Source organism: Phyllostomus discolor, chromosome 3 (genome assembly GCF_004126475.2).
Source record: "Phyllostomus discolor isolate MPI-MPIP mPhyDis1 chromosome 3, mPhyDis1.pri.v3, whole genome shotgun sequence".
In the NCBI taxonomy this organism is placed as follows: Eukaryota; Metazoa; Chordata; class Mammalia; order Chiroptera; family Phyllostomidae; genus Phyllostomus; species Phyllostomus discolor.
The window spans coordinates 61086946-61109152 of NC_040905.2; the positions used below are offsets into that span (position 1 = coordinate 61086946).

General features: G+C 34.4%; 1 protein-coding gene across 3 annotated transcripts in view; it reads right to left on the bottom strand.

The window, feature by feature from the left end:
- The window catches only part of KIAA0825 (KIAA0825 ortholog), a 397293-nt gene that overhangs the window by 259457 nt on the left and 115629 nt on the right, over positions 1-22207 (bottom strand). For all 3 annotated transcript variants that reach the window (XM_036020541.1, XM_036020539.1, XM_036020540.1), the window contains 5 exons: positions 17021-17115; positions 13832-14059; positions 12369-12634; positions 10811-10961; positions 1123-1313 (listed from right to left, as the gene is read on the bottom strand). In XM_036020541.1, coding sequence (XP_035876434.1) covers positions 1123-1313; positions 10811-10961; positions 12369-12634; positions 13832-14059; positions 17021-17115 — 931 coding nt within the window. The remainder of the gene's footprint in view (positions 1-1122; positions 1314-10810; positions 10962-12368; positions 12635-13831; positions 14060-17020; positions 17116-22207) is intronic.

Genomic DNA, 22207 nt, shown 5'->3' on the forward strand with positions numbered 1-22207 from the left:
TAATCTCATTTCCTAAACATCTCATAATGACTTGCCACCTCAGAATCAAAAGTGATTTACTACATAAGAAAAAAGAATGAGGTAGTCTTTGCTCTCAAAAGGAATTTTCCATCTATTCTTCACAGTTCAATTTAAAAAAAATGCTTGGTCAGTAATTCAAAACAGCCCGTGCAAAACACCATATTTATGAAACACTGTAGCAGGACCTAAATGCCCTTCAAGTGCAGCCAGCTTTACAAGAACATGAACATGATCAGGAAATGATTCCTACTGCAAAAAAAAAAAAAGAAAACAAAAAAGCTTCTGAGGTCTATAGGTTTCTCTTAAAATATATTTATACATACCTATATTTAAAAGACAGGTCTTAATTCCATTAGTCAGAATGTTTATAAAACAAAGTCTTCTCTTTATACAGACTGTTGTTGTCATGTAGGCACATTTTTATAATATTCATTGCCTAGATAACTTGTGGAATTGGACCATAATTTAGTCTTTAATTTAATACAGTGACTGTGGCTCCTATTTTCCATGATTTCACATTTCATTGAACTGGCTTTTAGTAATATATAATGAAAAAAAAAGAAATAAAGTAAAAGGGGAAAGAAGTAATTAGAATATATTAAGGAGAAAAATGACTAGACAAAAGAGTTTCCTTAATGGAGATTAACTACACTACTTAAAGGCTTAAAAAAAAAAAAGCCCTAAGAAACTAAAATCCCCTGGTTGCTTAGAATCTCAGTCAAATTGACTGGTCTATCACAACACTGCATTTTTTCTGCATTTTAGTACCTTAATTTTCTCTTTATCTTATTTATTAACCTTCATATGTGCATACATGAAGGTTAAAAATAAGGACATATATATTGTAGATATGTCTTCAATCATTTTTTAGAAAAAGTGGGTCCTATACACAATTTCAAGAAGAAAAAAACAGCAAAATTATTTGATTCAAGTTCCACAATTTCACTTAAATATCTCAGAAAAGTGAATACAATTTCCTTTCAGATGTTAGAAACATGTTACATATACAAGGCATCATGTCATGAGATTCAGAATTACATTCTGCTTTACATTAAATGGTGAAAAATTTTCATGAAAGGCAATGGTTTTCACATCAGTTACCTTATCTGTGGAGTCCTCTTATAACTGGGATGGGCCTGAGCATATCTGGAGGCCAGTAGACCCAAAGATTTCTCAAGAACTTCTGCTAGAATCTTCTGGGCTAACTTAGGGGGCAGAATGGTCCAGAGATCATGATGAAGAGCCCAGAAGAAATAATGCCACATCTGGAGTGAGAAGGAGCATCTTTCCCCCTGGCAAAACCACCACACATTAAACAATAGAATCACATCTTCCAAAATGTCAGTTTGCTTCCTATGAACCTAATTAGTTCAGGCTGAAAGGAAATAGCTGGAGAGTTTGACACACTAGATGACCAAGAAAGATTTTTGACAAGATGTAAAACATCCTTACTGACAAAGGAACATATGTTTTATTTCAATCACAAGACCAGATACACTAATGCAAATCCAGACTGCAAGCATTTCACCTAGGATATCCTGGCCTGAGGTTTAAAATGCACTTTTAAACAATGGGCTTTACAGTTGCTACACATGTCATGCCAGTTTAAGATACTGGGTGATTTTTCTAAGATTAAAATTTAATTTTTTAAATTAAGTATTAGCAGGACTGAGATAATATTACAAATGTTTCAGATTTCACACTATAATGAAACAACAGGAACAAAAATTACCATACATACTGTACACTTATCAACATGCATGAAACCAAGGGGACGGGTAACTACTGAAGATTATTACATCAGGCTCTTTTATCCATGGTGTTTTAATAACTACTAGAAATGGATAATATAACAGTTTGATTTTATAAGATTTTGAAAAGCCTAAGCAGACCTTACCATTATTTCTTAGTATTTTTATAGCACTATACTTCCAAGGGGCCAGAGTCTCATTCCCTTCCATCCCCTTGTACATCTCTCTTGTGTGCCAAATTTTCCCTGACCACAGAAGGAGACCCAGCAGTGGCCAAGGCCAAGGGGAACAGGCAGAAATGAGAGGTAGCCTCAAGTGATTTACAAGCATTAATTAGTTAACTTGCTCTTAGGGAGGTATGCTAGTAGCTTGACCTCATTTTCTTCCAACCAGATAAAAAGATTATATTTGAAATAGAAGTAGACTGCATTCTTCAAACATTATCCTGATGATTTTACCATATCAAAAGTTAAACTAGTAAAACTTCTGATTTTATCTCCAAGTAATCCTCTTGACTTAAAATTTTTGTTTTACCTATTACTTATATATCTCAAACAAATGTTATATAAAAAATCTGTTGTTTTACACAAAAAGTGAATACTTACTTATGCATATGCTCCTATTAGTGTTTTCCCTACATACTGTTCTTCCAGTAATTTCTTCAATTACTAAAATCTTTTGTTGTTACTGCATAATAATAATTTACAGTTATTATTTATTGGCTTTCAAATGGAGTTTGTAATTGAGTAGAATTGTTATCCCTTGGTGGGAAACTTGGGTATCAAATGTTAAAGAATCAAGTTCAAACTTGAGGGGATTTTGACTACTGGCTTCTGACTAGATGTGTATCAAAAATACTTAAGAAAAAATTACAAAATTAATGCCAAAGGAACACCATTATAGTTCCTTATGCTTTCTATGTTATGTTCTGCAATAAAGAATGCTTTTTAAAATTTCCTGGAGTAAGAAGGGTATTTTATTTTTATTTATTTTTATGTTTGTATTCTTATTTATTCTATAATAGTTGTTCCAATTTTTCCCCTTTGCCCTCATCCACCTAGCCCACCCCCCTTCCAAAATTAATCCCCGCACCATTCCCCATGTCCATGGGTCATTCATACATGTTCTTTGGCTAGTCCCTTCCTCTTCTTTCCACCATTCCCTCCCCCCTCCACTCTGGCAGCTATCAGTCTGTTCCATGTTTCCATGTCTTTGGTTCTATTTTGCTTGTTAGTTTATTTTGTTCATTGGATTCTTCTGGTAAGTGAGATAATATGGTATTTGTCTTTCACTGACTGGCTTATTTCACTTAGCATAACAGTCTCCAGTTCCATCCATGCTATCGAAAAATGTAGGAATTCCTTCATTCTTTCTGCTGTATAGTATTCCATTAGGTACATACACCACAGTTTTTTAAATCCACTCATTTATTGATGGGCACTTGGGCTGTTTCTAATGCTTGGCTATTGTAAATAGTGTTGCTGTGAACAGAGGAGTGCATGAACTCTTTTGAATTGGTGTTTAGGGATTCTTAAGGTATATTCTCAGCAATGGAATTGGTGAGTGAAAAGGCAGTTCCATTTTTAATTTTTTGAGGAAATTCCATACTGTTTTCCACAGTGGCTGTACCAGTTTTCATTCCCACCAGCAGTGCACTAGGGCTCCCTTTTCTCTACATCTTGGCAAGCACTCGTTGTTTGTTAACAGACTGATTAATGTTAGCCATTCTGACAGGTGTGAAGTGATATCTCATTGTGGTTTTTATTTGCGTCTTACTGATGGCTAGTGGTATTGAGCATTTATAGATGTTTATGGGCCATCTGTATGTCCTCCTTGGAGAATTGTCTATTCAGGTACTTCACCTATTTTTTAATTGGTTTGTCTTCCTGTTGTTGAATCATATGAGCTCTTTATATATTTTGGAGATTAAACCCTTGTTCAATGTATCATTGGCAAATGTGTTCTCCTATATAGTCAGTTTCCTTTTCATTTTGATGATGGTTTCTTTAGCCATGCAGTACCTTTTAAATTTGATATAATCCCATTTGTTTATTTTTTTCCTTTATTTCCCTTGCCATAGGAGATATATCGGCAAATATATTGCTACATGGGATATCTGATACTTTACTGCTTATGTTTTCCACTAGGACTTTTATCGTATCAAGATTTATATTTAAGTCTTTTAGCAACTTTGAGTTTATTCTTGTTTATAGTGTAAGTTGGTGGTTTAGTTTCTTTCTTTTTTTTTTCTTTTTTGCATGTACCGGTCCAGTTCTCCCAACACCATTTATTGAAGAGGCTATTTTTACTCCATTGTATGCTCATGCCCCCCTTTTCAAATATTAATTGAACATAGAGACATGGGTTTATTTCTAGGCTCCCTATTCTGTTCCATTGATCTATATGTCTGTTCTTATGCCACTACCAGACTGTTTTGATTACAGTGGCCTTGTGCTACAGTTTGATATCAGATATCATGATCCCTCTAACTTTGCTTTTCTTTCCCAAGATTGCTGAGACTATTTGAGGTCTTTTTTGGTTCCATATAAATTTTTGAAATGTTTGTTCTTGATCTGTGAAATGTGCCATTGGCAATTTAATAAGAATTACATTGAATTTATAGATTGTTTTAGATATACGAACATTTTAATGACATTAGCTCTTAATCCATGAATAGGGTATGTGCTTCCACTTATTTGTATCTTCCTCATTTTACTTCTTCAGTGTTCTATAGTTTCCCAAGTACAGGTCTTTTATCTCCTTGGTTAATTTACTCCTAGGTGGTTTTTGTTGTTGTTGTTGCTATAGTAAATGGGATTTTTTCTTAGTTTCTCTTTCTGATAGTTCATTGTTGGTGTACAAAAATACCATTTATTTTTGAATATTGACTTTGTATCTCGCTACTTTGCTGAATTCACTTATTAGGTTGAGTAGTTTTTTTGGTGAAGCATCCCAGGTCTTCTATGTAAACTATCATGTCATCTGCAAATAATGACAGATTTACTTTCTCCTGTCCAATTTGTATGACTTTTATTTCTTCTTCTTGTCTGATTCCTGTGGCTATGACCTCCAGTACTATGTGGAATAAAAGGGGTGAAAGCAGACACCCTTTTTGTGGTCCTGATCTTAAAGAAACACTTTCAATTTTTCTCTATTGATTATGATGTTGGCAGTAGGTTTTTCGTATATGTCATTTATTATGTTGACATGTGTTCCCTCTATTCCCACTTTGCTGAGTGCTTTTGTCATAAATAGGTGCTAGACTTTATAAGATGCTTTTTCTATAGCTACCAATATGATTATGTGATTTTTATCTGTCATTTTGTGATCTATCACATTTATCGATTTGTAAGTATAGCACCATCCTTGAATCATGGAATAAATCCCATTTGATCATGGTGTATTATCTTTTTATTGCTGGATCTGGTTTGCTAGTATTTTGTTGAGAATGTTCATCAGAGATATTGGCCTGTAATTTTCTTTCTTTGTTGTGTCTTTACCTGGTTTCAGGATTAGACTAATGCTGGCCTCAAAAAAAAAAGGAGTTTGGGAGGCTTTCCTCTTCTTGAATTTTTTGGAATAGATTGAGAAGAATAGGTGTTATTTCTTCTTTGAATATTTGGTAAAATTTACCCATGAAGCCATCTGGTCCAGGGCTTTTGTGTGCTGGTAGTGTTTTGATTACTTCTTCAATTTCACTAGTTGTTACAGGTCTATTCAGGTTTGGTGCTTCTTCCCGATTCAGTTTTGGAGATAATATGTTTCTAGAAATTTATGTATTTCACCCAGGTTGTCCAATTTCTTGGCATATAGTTGTTCATAGTAATTTCTTATAATCCTTTGTATTTTTGTGCTAACAATTGTTGGTTCTCCTCTTTCATTTCTGATTTTATTTATTTGGGTCCTCTCTCTCTTCTTTTTTCTTGATGAGTCTGTTAAAGTTTGTCCATTTTGTTTATCTTTTCAAACAACCAGCTCCTGGATTCACTGATCATTTGCATTGCTTTTTAGTCTGTATGTCATTTACTTCTGCTCTGATCTTGATTATTTCCTTCCTTCTGCTTCCTCTGCACTTTGTTGTTGTTCCTCTAGTTCTTTTAAACGTAGGGTTACGTTGTTGTTGTTGTTTAATTTTATTTTAATTGTTGTTCTAGTACAGTTTTCTGCCTTTTCCCCTATCCCAGCCCACCCCCCACTTCCTTCCCGTTTCCACCCCGCCTCCCTTGTTATTGTCCATGTGTCCTTTATACTTGTTCCTGCAAACCCTTTACCTTTTCCCCCTGAAATTCCCTCCCCTGTCCTCTCATCACTGTCAGCCTGTTCTCTATTTCAATGTCTTTGGTTATATTTTGCTTGTTTGTTTGTTTTGTTGATTAGGTTCCTGTTAAAGGTGAGATCACATAGTATTTGTCTTTCACTGTCTGACTTATGTCGCTTAGCACGATGCTTTCCAGCTCCATCCATGCTGTTGCAAAGGGTAGGAGCTCCTTCTTTCCTTCTGCTGCATAGAATTCCATTGTGTAAATGCACCATAGTTTTTTGATCCATTCATTTACTGATGGGCACCTAGGTTGATTCCAGCACTTAGCTATTGTAAATTGTGCTGCTATGAACATTGGGGTGCATAGGTTCTCTTGGATTGGTGTTTCAGGGTTCTTAGGATATAATCCTAGCAGTGGAATTGCCAGGTCAAAAGGCAGTTTCATTTTTAGTTTTCTGAGGAAATTCCATACTGTTTTCCACAGTGGCTGCACCAGTCTACAATCCCACCAACAGTGCAGTAGGGTTCCCTTGCCCCACAACCTCTCCAACACTTGTTTGTTGCTTTGTTTATGATGGCCATTCTGACTGGTCTGCGGTGGTATCTCATTGTGGTTTTAATTTGCATCTCTCTGAAAGCTATGGATACTGAGCATCTTCTCATGTGTCTCTGGACTCTCTGTATGTCCTCCTTGGACAAGTGTCTGTTCAAATCCTTTGCCCACTTTTTAATTGGGTTGTTTGTCTTCTTAGAGCGGAGTTGTGTGAGTTCTATATATATTTTGGAGATCCTTGTCTGAGGTATCATTGGCAAATATGTTTTCCCATATGGTTGGTTCTCTTTTTATTTTAATACTATTTTCTTTAGCCATGCAGAAGCTTTTTATTTTGATAAGATCTCATTTGTCTATTCTTTCCTTTATGTCTCTGCTCTAGGGGACGTATCAGTGAAAATACTGCTGCATGAAATATCTGAGATTTTCCTGCCTATGTTCTCCTCTAGGGCTTTAATGGTGTCAACGACTTATATTTAAATCTTTTACCACCTTGAATTTATTTTTGTGTATGGTGTAAGTTGGTCCTCAAGTTTCATTTTTTGTGGGTTACACTGTTTATTTGAGATTTTTCTATCTTCTTTAGACAGCCCTGTATTGCTATGAACTTCTCTCAGGACTGTCTTCTCCATGTCCTGTAGGTTTTGAGTTATTGTGTGTTCATTTTCACTTGCTTCTAGATACTTTTTGATTTATTCCTTGATCTCATTGTTAACATATTCATTATTTAATAACATGTTATTCAGCTTCCATGTATTTGAATGCTTTTGAGTTTTTTTCTTGAGGTTGGTTTCTAGTTCCAAGCCATTGTGATTTAAGAAGATGCTTGATGTAATTTCAATTTTCTTGAATTTGTTAAGGCTTGTTTTGTGTCCTACCATGTGGTCTATCTTTGAGAATGATCCATGTGTGTTTGAAAAGAAAGTGTATTTTGCTTCTTTGGGGTGAAATATTCTGTAAATATCAATTAAATTCACATGATCTTCCAGGGATGTCCAACCCATGGCCCAAAGGCCGCATACAGCCCAGGATGGCTATGAATTTTTGCTCATCAGTTTTCCTTAGTGTTTGTGTATTTAATATGTGGCCCAAGACAACTTATCTTCTTCCAGTGTGACCAAGAGACACCAAAAGGTTGGATACCCCTGAGAGTGTTGTTCACTGCTGCAATATTTTTGTTCATTTTTTGTTTGGAAGATATATCCATTATTGACAGTGGGGCATTAAAATCCCCTACTATGACTGTATTGCTGTCTCTTTCTTGAAGTCTTCCAATATTTTCTTTATATATTTAGGTGCTCCTATGTTGGGTGCATATATGTTTACAAGCGTTACATCCTCTCGTTGGACTACTCCCTTAAGTATTATTGTGACCTTTTTTGTCTCTTGTTATGGCCTTTGTTTTGAAATCTATTTTGTCTGATATAAGTATTGTTACCCCAGCTTTTTTTTTTTTCATGTCTATTTGCATGGAATATTTTTCCATCCATAAGAAAAGCATTTTAAAGATAAATTTTCCTATACTTTTGATGTACTGTAGTATGTTAATTAAAGCAAAACTGACCCCAGCTGATGTCATGACTAGTATGAATGATTTAGACTCACTTTTTCCATGGCAATGGATAGTGCTTACACACGGCCAACAGGATTTCTCATATTTTTCAAAATATTAAAAAAAATTCTTAATAGCAACCTTTAAGCAATAAATAAGAAAATAAAATAACTTTAGGCATACGGATTTCTTCTCCTAAAAGTGAAAAATACTTATTTTTAAGACTTTTTAAAACATAAATTTCAAGCTTACATTCCAAACTGGTCATTATTTTCACAATTCTCTTCCAAATGTATGTAACTTCAATGTACACAAGGGTTTTTATTAAGCTAAGTGTGACCCATTTATTTTTTTCTGACCTGTTTCTCTACTTGTTGTCCTTTCAAAAGTATTCTGCTAATAAACATCTGTTATTTTTGTAGGCCCACTATAATGTAAACAGATGTGAGCTTTTAGTTAGATTAGATATCAGGAAACACACAGCTGGGCTTTATTATATAAGCCACTCAATATTATCTTTGAGCAGACAATTCTTTATTCTTTGACTGTTGGAAAACACAAGTTGCTAAAATTGAGCAGATGTCAACTATACTAAATGCCTGATTTTAAACATGTAATCCGAACACCCATTGACCAGCACCTCATCAGAGAGATTCCCAACTCTTTTGACTTTCTCAACCTGACAGTTTAGAAAATGGAAATAATGTATCTAGGGCTCATTTGATATCACAAAACGAGCAAATACTGCTTCATATCTTGTAAATTATTTTTTTGTTTCTTTACTACACTTCTGCACATGGCAATGGGTTCCCCTGAGTTCTCTCTCCTACCCTTCACCTTCGGTCTAGTAGATTTCATCTCCTCTCCTCTCAAAACAGCCCTGCCAAAAAAACTAGTGCTGTCTCACAAATCAGTTGGAATAATGGGAAGAGGAGGAGAAAGGGGTGCAGTAAACGGGATAAAAACCACGTCAGGTACTCCAGTTGTCAAAACAGTTTAAAATCTGTGTTATTTTTAGAAGGTTCTTATTTATGGTAAATAGAAAGGCAGTATCACTTTATTTTCCTGAGCATAAATAACAACCACTAACTCTGCAATTAAATTGTAACTACTGACCATGTAAGTATATGGAAGCCACAGTACCATGTAATCACAGGGTAACTATCTTGTTATTTCTGTCTTTGAAGCTAAAGCATTGTCATAAGATCTAAGAGCTGCATGTTACATGGCAATTTGTTTTTTTTAAATACTTTGTAACTTCAATAACAGATTTGCAATGCATCCACTTATTATTTATACTGTAAAACTAGTAAGCCCCTAATTTGCATGAGAGGAAACATAATACCTCTTTGTTGGACATGTAGTGAGATAATAGGTATTTTTCAATGAAAACATCATATAAGATTGCTCATTAGGACACTGACATATTGAAATAGTTTGAAACGTGATGGATTAATTTTCAACCTCTCTGTTCACCTCAAGGCAAATAAGGAAGTTGCCATGCTGCCAGGAAAGAAGGCCTACACTTTCTTATTTCAGGTGACCAGGTGCACCACAGTACCTTCGTTTTCACTCTGCTCACTGCAGCTTGAAGCATGTCAGGTTAGGAAAACTCTGTACGGATGTTCTTGCAAAAAGGAAAAGTATCTGGGGAGGGCCTCTAAGAGAGAGATGAAATAGCCTTAGAAAAAGTGGAAAGTCCCTTAAAAGAGCTTCTTATTAGTTGCTCTTCTCTGATGTGAAAACATTTATTATGATAATAACTCAGGCGTAAGTAGAGCTACAGGAATCTTCAGGGAGATGACAAAAGTGACTCCACTGAATAAAACTCCACTCTTTTTTTCTCATAGTGATTAGAGCAATCAGGAAAACAAAAATCATAAGCTTCAATCCAGAGGAAAGGGTAAATGGAAAAAGCTAACGAAGCTGGGTTTGACTGATGAATTTTTAAAAAACCCTGATCATCTTATCTTTTATTAAGATATTATAAATGTTTCACCCTGCCCTGGAATCAACTTCAAAAAATTTCAAATACTGTGGCTTACGGGATGCAGGGGAAGCTAAACCAATGAAGCTTGATGATGAATAATTTTAATTGATCCTAGGTTTTGGTTGCACTGGGAATCATTAAAAATAATTCAGTAGAAATTTGGGATTTCAAAACATGGGCTAAATGAAAATAGGCAAGCTATAAATAATCGGATGGGTCTTACAGCACACTCACAAGAACACACTTGGAGAAGTATAAAAAATAAAGCTGCTTAATAAAAATATTTATCAAACACAGATGGAAATGCATAACAAGAAAAAAAATGCAAAGATATCTATAACTGGCCCCTCTGGAAAAATACAAGGTTGTAGCATTTTGGCATTGTTATCTCTTCGAGATTTCATTGTATCCCATTATATTCTGATTCATTATGCAGCAATGAAACACTGCAGCTCAAATTAAGTTATTTTTATTTTTAAGCAGTAGAGCTCTGATGTCTAATTATTCCAGGTTTTTTAAAAACAGCGTTTTTGCTAAGTACAAATTCAATATTTTAAAAATATTATCTTAACAGCCTCCGTGTGTTAGTAACGCCAAGCTCATGTTTCTAATTAGCCAGAAAGCAGGTAGGCAGTCAAACATATTTGTGTAAAAAGGAGGGATAGTAAACTTAACTTCACACCTCATAAAAAGCTTTGTAGTCATCCCAGTGGTGGCTCTCAGCATCCTGTAAAATGCTTGTAGCACAAACTCTGACGCAGTAGTCCGTAACCTGAAACTGCAGAGTGTTGATGAATTCCTGATATCCTTGGACAGGCACCAGGAATATGGGTCTGTTCAGAGGGAATGATCAAAGAGACAGAGATTTAAGGCCTGTGTAGTAGGAGGTAACAATCTCCAGTACTACAAATGGTTTTGATTATTAGATATCAATCATTCATTTCCTCCTAATGCTGAAGTCTGCATCCACATTCACTTTCCAAAAAGAAAAAAGAAAAAAAAAAGATGGTCTTTGTTTTGCAAGTCTTTTGAAAATGTACATCTGCTGTTCCACAAATATGCACTTCAACTTGAGACAAACTGCATTGTCAATACATCATTCAAAAATAAAAGTATTCTTTGTAAGCCTATTATTAGAGATCAGTGCATTATTTAGGCATTAGGTTATCATTATTATAGAGAACACATGCATTTGTCAGAACCAACTTTTATAAAGCTATCACACATCCTAAAAACATACTCTTTTTATTTTAGAAATTGTAATTTTGTAGATGTCAATTATCTCATAAACTGTTATAAAATATTCTACAGAAATAAAGTGATTTCTGGCACATTTGTTTATAAATTCAAGCATGAATAACAACATCTGACTACTTATGAGAATTAAAGAACTATCATAGTGATATTCTACATCAAATCAAATTTATTTTACTTTTATCTTTAGCTATTTGTATTATGCTTTCTCTCACAAGTAAGGAACTGCAAAGGCTGAATACGTAATGCGGAATGGATTCTTGGGCTTACACCAGACTGCCAAGTCCACATGTTCCCTCTGCAAGGGGCCGTGCTGTCTTCTAGAGAGTGAGTTCAAGGATAGCCAGAAAGACCATGTGATAATACCTGCAGTCATTTTTATTGTCTATACAGAAAACATATAATCTTTTTAGACCACTAATACATGAGATTTAGGACTGCCAGATGCTTCCTCCTCAAATATTAAGGAGAGTTTATTACTAAATCAATGTTCTGAAATATGCTTAGTCAATAGAATAGATTGAAAGGCATTTATTTTCTATGTCAGCTGCTAACATCCTGTTGGCTCAGAAAAGAAAGAGAGAAGTACATATTTCACAATTGTGTATACATGGGAAAACAAAAAGTTGATTCTTCCTTTTCACTGTAGTGGATACAATGTGCCTTACAAAATAAAAAGGGTTTATTGGTCACGTCATAAGAACGTGCAGAAAATTGTTGTTCTTGATTAGAATATGGAAAATGTATGGGTCTTTTGAGTGAGCCTTTAGAGAAAATACATATCTTTCTCACTATCTATGTGTCTGATTTAATGTATCCCATGCTCCACCTTTTTGACATTTCCTAGTTAAGACAAGTGAAAATAATTCACCATGTTAATTATTATTTTCTCCTCAAATATCATCATCAAAATTTCACTCCTGTGATATCCAAAGATTACATGTTACTGTAAACATGGCCATCAACTTAATTTACATGACACTCACTTCTTAGCATTTTCTTTCATCAAATTATCATATTGCATAAAATGCTGGAAGACATAAACCGCCGTGGAGAGCAATGTATGCAAGTTTTTCAGGGGTGCTCTGGAAGGAAACTCCTTGCCTCTCTCTTGCAGTCTCGCCAGAACAGCTGTTGCCACTTTACAACAGGCCTCCACAAAGTTTGCTCTAATTTCCTGAAAAGAATCATCTCTGCATGCCAGAGCCAGTGGAAGCATTGTGTCAAGTTTTTCCATGATGTCAGAACAGAACTAGGGAGAAATAAATGTAGCACTGAGTTATTTGTACTCTGACAGCACCATGTAATTTATGTACAGGGGAGCCAAATTCTTAAATAACGAATTTGGCATTAAACATAAATATAATCACACAACTTTATAGTAATCAATTGTAGAAAGTTAAACATTTTGTGTCAAATAAGGAAATACCAAAATGATGCCTCTCTATATATAACCGTCAAACCTTATGCTTACCATGCAGACATTATGAAAAACTCATGAAGTAGCTTTACATGTCAATACTTTTATCTGTAGTTAATAGAAGTCAGAAAATATGTATCCTTGATACTAACAAAATATCATTTTTGAATTTATTTTAATTTTCATAAAATTTTTTCATTAATCATCACATAAAAATAAGGCTATATCAGTTTTACTAAATCTAGAAGTATCAGAAACAATCTCATGCGGCATCTTCTTATTGGCAAGGCACAAACAAGTTTTAGAAGTAATGTGCCCAGCCTTTCACTAGTTATTACGAATCTACTTCTTTTCAGTGGCAAAGGAAGTGTGGTGAATGGGAAGGCAAAATTTGCTTCCACTCTGGATTAGTCCACAGTGTTCCCTGGGGAATGTTCTGGAGAGTCGGGGTGTCAGTAGCAGAACGTGAGGCCATTTTTAAGAACTAAAAAGCATTTCAATAATGGGTTGCTGAACTCATTGTGGACTTAGTACTGAGATACTGTATTTATCTATTTGCACAATGACTTCGTAATTTTACTATGTTCTGTGACTTTCAAAGCACTTGTAAACATGTAAGACTGATGCTAACGAAATGGAATGTTCATTAGGGGCTAATAAAGATTATTAGCCCCTATTAATCTAAGGGGCTATTAAAAGTTGCCCAAACCAATAAAAGACAGTAACTCCTTCAATCTCTTAAATTTCTCTTGAAGTCATTCAAAGATATAACCCAAACAAGCAGCAAGGTGGTAACAGGTTTAAACCCCTTTTCTTAGGAGTGGCCCATGATACCAGAGAAAAAAATTGGCATTGGGTCCAGTACCAAGTGTTTGCCAAGAGCCTCCACCATTTTTCTACAGGTTCCTTTTGCAGCAGCTATAGTTAAAACAACAACAACGATGACAACAAACAAACAAACAAACAAACAAACAAAACCACTTCATTATACCAGTCTACAGTTCTGAAAGGATTTCATTTGATTCTTGCCTTTGCAATTTTCTTTGGCTGGTCCTCCTCAGGAACCACACAGCCATCTTGCCAAACTCGTTGGACATTTACAAGGTTCATAGCATAGGTCACAGCTGAAGACCTTTCATTCTGTTCCTGTTGTAGAACTTTTATGGAAAAATCTTCAATTGCCGTTGTTATACAATATGCCACGGGAAGAGACACTTCTTTAAATGCACTTCTCCAGGCAAAATCTAGTAAACTAGTCTGAAATACAAATTTATATGAAATTATAGTAATCTTAATTCAGCAACAAGTGCTTCTATTGTTCTAGATATAAAATTACTGCTTTCCTTTGGCATGTTGAATATAGATATTCTTTGATAAACTGTAAAAGTCATTCTTACAACCTGAAAAATATTACCCAGTGTATAAAGCAATATACAAAAACATGTGTATTCTTTACACACAGTAATATACTGACATTTCATTTTAATTCATCAGTGGATTTAATAAAAATTTTTTTCAAAATTTAATCTCTTAAATATAGTTCCATAAAACCATCTTTATGAGAGCTGAAAGTTACACTTACTATTTATCACATAAAACAAACTTTAAATTCAATATATTTAATAAAGTCTAAATTAGATTTTTATAGTCTTCTTTATAGTTTATTGTTAACAAGTATTGCAACCTAAGACAGCATTTAGTATTCAGTCTTTTCTTTTTCACTCTCAGAAATCCAGACAAGCCAAAAAATAGCAATAAAAAATAAATTTCTCAGAGAAAATACACCACTGAACCTTTCTACGTTTTTATTTCTTTAGAATTTTATGTTGTTCCTCTACTCACAAACTGGTACATGGCACTACTTTTGTTTCAGAAAATGAAAAACTAAAATGATCTGCATCACTCTGGGTGAGAGGATTGGGGAAGGTTGGGGTGGATGAGGGTACTCTTTATTCTCTTTCAGTCTTTGTCTCATATGGCAGTGTATTTATGAATGTCTACTTCCCCCAAGTCCTCTAATGTTCTTTACAGTACCAAAAGTATTATGACTAGTAGGCTGAACCTATGCTTAGAATTAAGCTCTCTGTTTTAATATAATCTTATTTACAGTAATAATTTCCCTATTCCAACATCAGAAGACCTTAGGTTCAATACCTCTAACTAAATTACTTATTTTTATAGGTCTCAACTTTTTTGTTAGAAATATAAAAGCTGAATTTAATGATTTCTATGGTCTCTTTCAGTCTAAAATTACTGAGATTATTATCATTAGCTTCATTTTCTTGTACACACATATCATTCATCATTAATTTAATGTTTTTTGTATATACTACACAAATAAAGGTGATTCTTCTTCTACAGTGAAAATTTTAAGAGTCCATGATTCTGTAATTAGAAAAAGTGGCTCTCATTCTCATCATGCTTATAATCAAGTTGTGATTGAACTTTCTAAAGTTTATTTCAACCTTTAACATCATGGAGTCTGAAAACACATCTCTCATCTTATTTGCACACAAAATTACTCAATATTTGAACCTCTTCAGCTCATATAATCTCCCTTCTTATAAGTGAAACTTTAGAAGTACCATGGTTATAGTACTGTGCTATAATAGTATTTCCTTAGGACACATTTATGACAGAAATGTAAAAAGAAAACCACCCCCATGAAAATTAATAAAAACAACAATAAAACTCTGGTTTTTGTTCTCCCTACCAGGGCATGTCCATTGAAATTATTCATTCATTCATTCAGTCAGTCAGTCAGTCATTCACCCAGGAAAAGATATTCTGGTGAGAACTCCCAGTAATTGCCACAGCTGCAGTGATAATTTGTGTGTGTGCAATGATGATTACTTTGGTCCATGATCATTTATATGTGATTATAATAACTTGGCCCATCTGAATTCTCTCTTCAAAATTTAGAAAACTAAGCACATTAATAGCTGCTCTTAAAAAAGAAAACTAAAAACCTCTACTATTTAAATTTTCTCCTAGAAGTCTGTTTGCTTTCATAAAATATTATTTGCTTCCTTCTACTCTTCTCATCTGATGTTTGGCAGCAAAAATATTTCAGTTAGAATAGAGAACATTTACTAGTTGATTAAAGAAGAAAAAAGGAAATAATGTGGCTTTCTGTTCTGTACACAGAGTAGGTACCTACTGAATCCCTTTATTCTATTACCTCATGATAATCATTTAATACCTGCTCTGATTTTTGGTTAAAACATAATGTATAACTTTGCATTTTCCTAATTATTATTGTTGCTTTCTAAATTGAAAGTGTTAAAACCCTATGTTCTTGTACATTTTCCAGTGTTTACCTGTCAGTCAAGTTCCATTCAGAAAACAGAAGCCACTCTAAGTATTTCAAGAGGAAGAGAAAATTAATGTAAATTACTAAGGTGATGACATTCTGAGAGCCAAACATGAGTTGTGAAGCAAGGCAGATATTAATGCAGCAGGAAGCCACCACCACTCTTAGGGCTGGAGGAACAAAAGAAAGGGACTATATGGGAGTCCAGTTTCTGGGGCCACCAGTCAAAGCTAAAGGTAAGACTGCCAGGTGGAACTGGAACTGGGGGGAGGACTGTGTGGTGGGCGCATAGCCCATGGAGGAAAAGAAGGAGTCATAGATACTACTAGAGATGTTCCCTAAGACACCAAGAAAGGAAGAAAAACCTGCTTTTCTCCTATATCTATCCTCCAGGTCTTCCACCAATGCCTTTCATTGACCAGACCTTCTCAGTATCGAGAAAGCAAGGAAGCGTGGAACATGTAACTCTCTGTAATATAGAGCAGAGCAGGGGAAGAGTGTAATGGACCTGAGAACACACATGTACATGCTGGACACACTAAATTAAGGCCAGTTCAAACTCTTCCTCCCTCTTTCCTTTCCTTTTTAACCTCTGTTTTCTCCCTTTTCTACAATTATCTACAGTCCAAGTTCTCAAGTGTAGACCCTGATTTAGGATGAGAACAAAAACCTCCTCATTTCCAGCTCCCTCCTCATAATCTGTCCATGGAACAGACTGTGTAAGGGAGCAGTGAATACACTAAACTCAATTTTTGTCAAAGTGTATAAGCCAATTTTCAACCAAGAATTATTTTTTTAGTGTCGAAGGGGAAAACGCCAGACATTTTGATTTATAATGGATTCATAGACATATGATGATGCTATTATATGTGAATAAAGAAATACCACCCTTTTATACTATTTACCTCTTTCCCTGCTAGCAAGTGCTCTGAGGAAATACTGGTTTCATCTGCTCTAGGTTTCTCTCTTATGGCTTCTCGACTGGGTGTGTCCAAAATTCCTATGCAACAGAAAAGAATACAAACGCGCAAACATACATTAAGAAAAACAAACCATACTAGATGTATTTACTAGATTCAGCTTAAAATTATGTAAAAAAGCTCTACCTATACTATATACACACATACATACATACGAAGATACAGAGAATACAGGCAACAAGACATAAGGCAATGTCACCATTACAATGATGACAGTATCAGAATATACTGAGTACTTTTCCATACATTCAGCTTAGTAAAATTTATGAGCTACTTATATTTGTACTTGATGTATATATATATATATATATATATATATATATAAAATCCATAAAATACAGATCATTTTGTTATTAATTTATTTTCATGTTGATAATGTAGAATAAGTTAAGAATACAAAGTAAATATTAATTACCTTGTTCATGTAAAAAGTTAAATTCTAAAGTACAGCATTTAAAAACTGGTGGTTTTTCTTAGTACTTTAATACTTCCTTTCTTGAAACAAGGAAGAACAAAAGTACATGGAGAAACATCAACATATCAGGGAAAATTATACTCTTCATAAGCATGTCAATAATTCATTGGAAAAATACAAACACTGGAACAGATAAGAAATAATATTTACTCTGTAAAATGGAAATATTTTCTCAACTTTTAGTTTTTAGAATTAAGAAATTTTTTCCTATAGGAAAAAAATAAACTACAAAATATAATAAATTAATATGTGAAAAAGAAATTCTTCCACTTTTCCATTAAGGTTTTATTGATTACAGTTTAATTTGATATGAACAAGTTTGCATTTATTTTATTTTTTCTTATAATTGATATATGATGATGAATTACAACTATTATGTAATATTTTAAAATTTTCATGAATCTTAACAATCAGTTTCTCCTTACACCCTGAGTAAACACTTTTCAAAATCTTACTGATTCTTCTCAGTAGGACTTCTGGCCAATATATTCATCTGGAAAATGCATGAGTTTTTTGTTTGTTTTTTTCTAGATATCGTTCTATGTCCTGGCTCAGTGGACTGAGTATAGGCCTTCAAACCAACAGGTCACGGGTTCAATTCCTGGTCAGGGCACATGCATGGGTTACAGGCCAGGTCCCCAGTCGGAGGTGTGCAAGAGTCAACATGTTCATGTGGCCCTCACACATTGACGTTTCTCTCCTTCTCTTTCTCCCTTCTTTCCTGTCTCTCTAAAAATAAATTAAATTAAATCTTTAAATATAGTTCAACAAGTTCAATCATGAATGATTCCTATGTACTGCAGCTCAATGAAACATTCCTTAGAGAGATAAATATTATATTTGGTAGGTGATAACATCTTTTGGAGAAATTTTATCAGAATTTATCTATTCTGAGGAAAAGTTTTCCTTGACTCTAGTGTTTCTTAAGCATTTTGGATTTGTGAACACTTCTGAGAACTGTATTAAAGTGAAAGAACACTCCATCCAAAATGCACAATATGACTCCATGGTAAATACACACATGCACTCACACATGCTATTAAGGATTCCCAGACCCCCTGTAAAGTGCATTCATGAACCTCAGGGGGCTGCAGGTTAGGGATCCTGCTTAATTTCTCAACAGATATCACAACACAGAGAAGGTTTGAGATCAGTGTTATACCAGTTAACCTAAGATGCTTGCTCTACGGCTTGCATTTTACTAAGTCTTTTAAAGAAGATGGTACTATAAATAAGGAACCCTTCTAACAATGAAATAAAATCCAGATTAACCAAAGATTTTTAAATAAAGAAAAAGGCAACTATAAGGCCATTAAAAATATGGGATATTTTTTCAAAAGATCAGTGTAAAGACTTTTCTGAAACACACAAAAGAATTCTGCATGACAAAAATACCATTAGCAGTCAAAATAGATATGACAAATTGACTTAAAATCTGTTAAAATGTCCATATCTTTTAAAATTTTAATAGATTTTAGGTTTTAGAGCATTTTTAGCTTTACAGAAAAATTCAGATGATAGTACAGAATTTCCACATTTTCTCTCTCCTCCACCCTCAGTTTACCTTATTGTTAACATCTTGCTTGGTGTGGTCTACTTGTTAAAACTGATAAAACAATATTGATAGATTACTATCAACTAAAGTCCATAGTTTACATTAGGGTTCATTCTTTGCTTTGTGTAGTACAATGGATTTTTCAAATGAATACATTATGCATCCACTTTTATTGTATCACGGAGAATGATTTCACTGCTTTAAAAATCCACTGTCCTCTACCTATTCACCTCTATTCTCGTTTTTCCCATCCCCTGAAAACCACTGATCTTTTTACTCTCTATATATTTTCTCTTCTGAGAAAGTCATTAATGTCATATAGCTGGAATCACATAGTATGTAGTCTTTTCAGATTGGCTTCTTTTAATTAGGGATGTGCACTTAAAATTCTTTCATGTTTTCTTGTATCTTGATATCTTATTTTTTATCAGTGGATACTATTTCACTGTATTGATGTACCACAGTTCATCAAATTTACCTAGGGAATTATAATTCCCTAGGCAATTATGAATAAACTGGTACAAACTTTCATTTGCAGGTTTTTGTGTGGACATTAATTTTCAACTCATTTGTGTACTTAAGTGGATCATATAAGACACTGTTTAGCTTTGTAAGATACAGCCAAGTTGTCTTCCAAAGAGGTTGTACTGTTTTACATTCCTATCAGCAATGAATGAAAGTTCCTGTTGCTTCACATCCTTGCCAGAACTGGTGCTGTTGGTGTTTCAAATGTTAGTGCTATCTCCTTGCTTTAATTTGCATTTCCCTGATGACATATGATGTTGAGCGTCCTTTCATATGCTTATTTGCCATCTGTATATCTTCTTTGCTGAGGTGTCTGTTCAAATCTTTTGCTCATTTTTAATTGAGCTTTTTGTTTTCTTGTTGAATTTTAACAGTTTTTTTGTATATTTTGGATGCAAGTCTTTTATCTGATGTGTGTTTTGCAAATATTTTTTCTGTCTATGGCTAATCTTTTCATCTTCTCAATGACCATACCTTTTTACTTGGCAATTTCACTTTAGAAATTAACCATTTTGAAATACATGTGCACATATTAAGACACAGTTCAAGAAAATTTGTCACATCATTGTTTAGGAAGAAAGAATCCTAAGTATCTATCAAAGAGTACCTCGTTAAGTGCACCAATGGAAATCTTTTCAGCTGTTAGAAAGAATGAGGTGTTTCTGCACAATGAAAAACTCTGCATAGTATGCCAAAATTTTGTGTTATTTTAACATAGGAATATTTATGGAAGTAGTTGCCTCTGTAAAGCAAAACTAGAGAATTGGAATAGAAAAACACATAATTGTTACCATACTCTTTTGTTCTATTTAAATGTTTTACTATATGTGGAGCTACTATTCAAAAACCATTTCTTTCTTTTCATTTTAAAGATTTTATTTATTTAGTTTTAAAGAGATAGGAAAGAGAGGGAGAAAGAGGGAATGAAATATCAATGTATGGTTGCCTCTAGCACACCCCATATGGGGATACGGCCTGCAACCCAGGCATGTGCCCTGACTGGGAATCAAACCGGCAATGCTTTGGTTCTCAGGCCTGTGCTCAATCCACTAAGCTACACCACCCAGGGCCTCAAAAAATATTTCTTAAAGAAGAAAAAATAGTAGATATCAAGTTAATGACATGAAGGAACAACACCTGGATTCTTAATGTCACTTTACTTTTCTATAGACAGCTCACAAAACCAGCTAATTTAAGAGGTATTTACTCTGGAAAAATAACACTAGTTTGAAGTATAAGCTTGCAGATCTATTTCCAGAAATAACTATCTACCATTATATAGTTATAATTTAAGATTTATGAAAAAAGTTAATTATCTTATATTTACCATTGCACTCCCAAATACAATATGCTTATTCTCTCAAAGTAACATGCTGTGATATTTATATAACCCATCTGCCTATTTTCAAGATTAGTAAATAAAAAGATAAGCTTCCCAAGCCTTTCCTTGCTGGTGAGCAATCCTATAGTAAGATTGAAAATAAATTATCAAATAATTCTGATAACCTTTATAATACAGTCTCCCCACCAAAAAACTTTTAGAAGATTTTTTTAAAAACTTTAATTCTACTTAGAGAAGCAAAAGGGATCATTTTAAGGCAGGATTAGTACCACTGAATCTAAACTAATAAGATATCTGATATTTGAGGTCTTAACAAATTGTGGCATTTTATATTTGTTTGGAATTCAAAATGTTCAATTTCAAAATTCTATATTGTCAAACTTTATAACCTTTGTGAACATTCAACAAATTATTTCACCTATTTAAAAATATATTGAAAATCTATACACCTACAAGCATTGTCTAGAGAAGGTATCCCATTTTGGGCTCAAGGCTCTAAAACATAGGTTATTTGCATGTAATCAACACTGGTTTCTTTAAAAATATGCCCAGATCAAGGACCACAGTAGAGTGCAGACAGTCACAGGAATGCTAGCTGCCAAACAGCCTCCCCCTACAGAGTTTGCTGTGGTTCATTTTACATGTCTGGTTAGTCCCACACTGTCACTTTCTTTCATAGAGAGTAGAGGTTGGCAGTACTTCCCTGTGACATCCACTTTCACACCCAAATTGGTCTTCATAGGCTCCCGTTGTGCACACTACAAAGCAACTTGCCTTGTTGGTAGCTCTAAGTGGGAACTACAAGTCTTTCTTTTCTTCACTGTTCTTTTCTGGCTCACAAGCAACCTCCCACCAGAAGCTGAATCTGTAGAAGAGACTACATCCAAGAGATAATACTATGAAAAAGTATGAAGAGAAACCCAGGTGGCCACCTTGCAAATTTCCAATGTGGAAGCCTTCGACCTCTCTGCCCAAGAAACAGCTAAAGTCCTAGTGTAATGAGCTTTACAAACCCTAGGAGCCTCTTTACCTTAACTACATACGCCTCCCTAATACAATCCCTTAACCATCTAGCTAAGGAACTCTTAGAAGCCATTTGACCCCTCTTAAGACCCCCTAAGAGTACAAACAATCTTTCAGAAGATCTGAAATCTTTGATTCTTCTGAGACAAACCCTAAGTGATCTTCTTACATCCAATTGAAGCAGCCATTGCT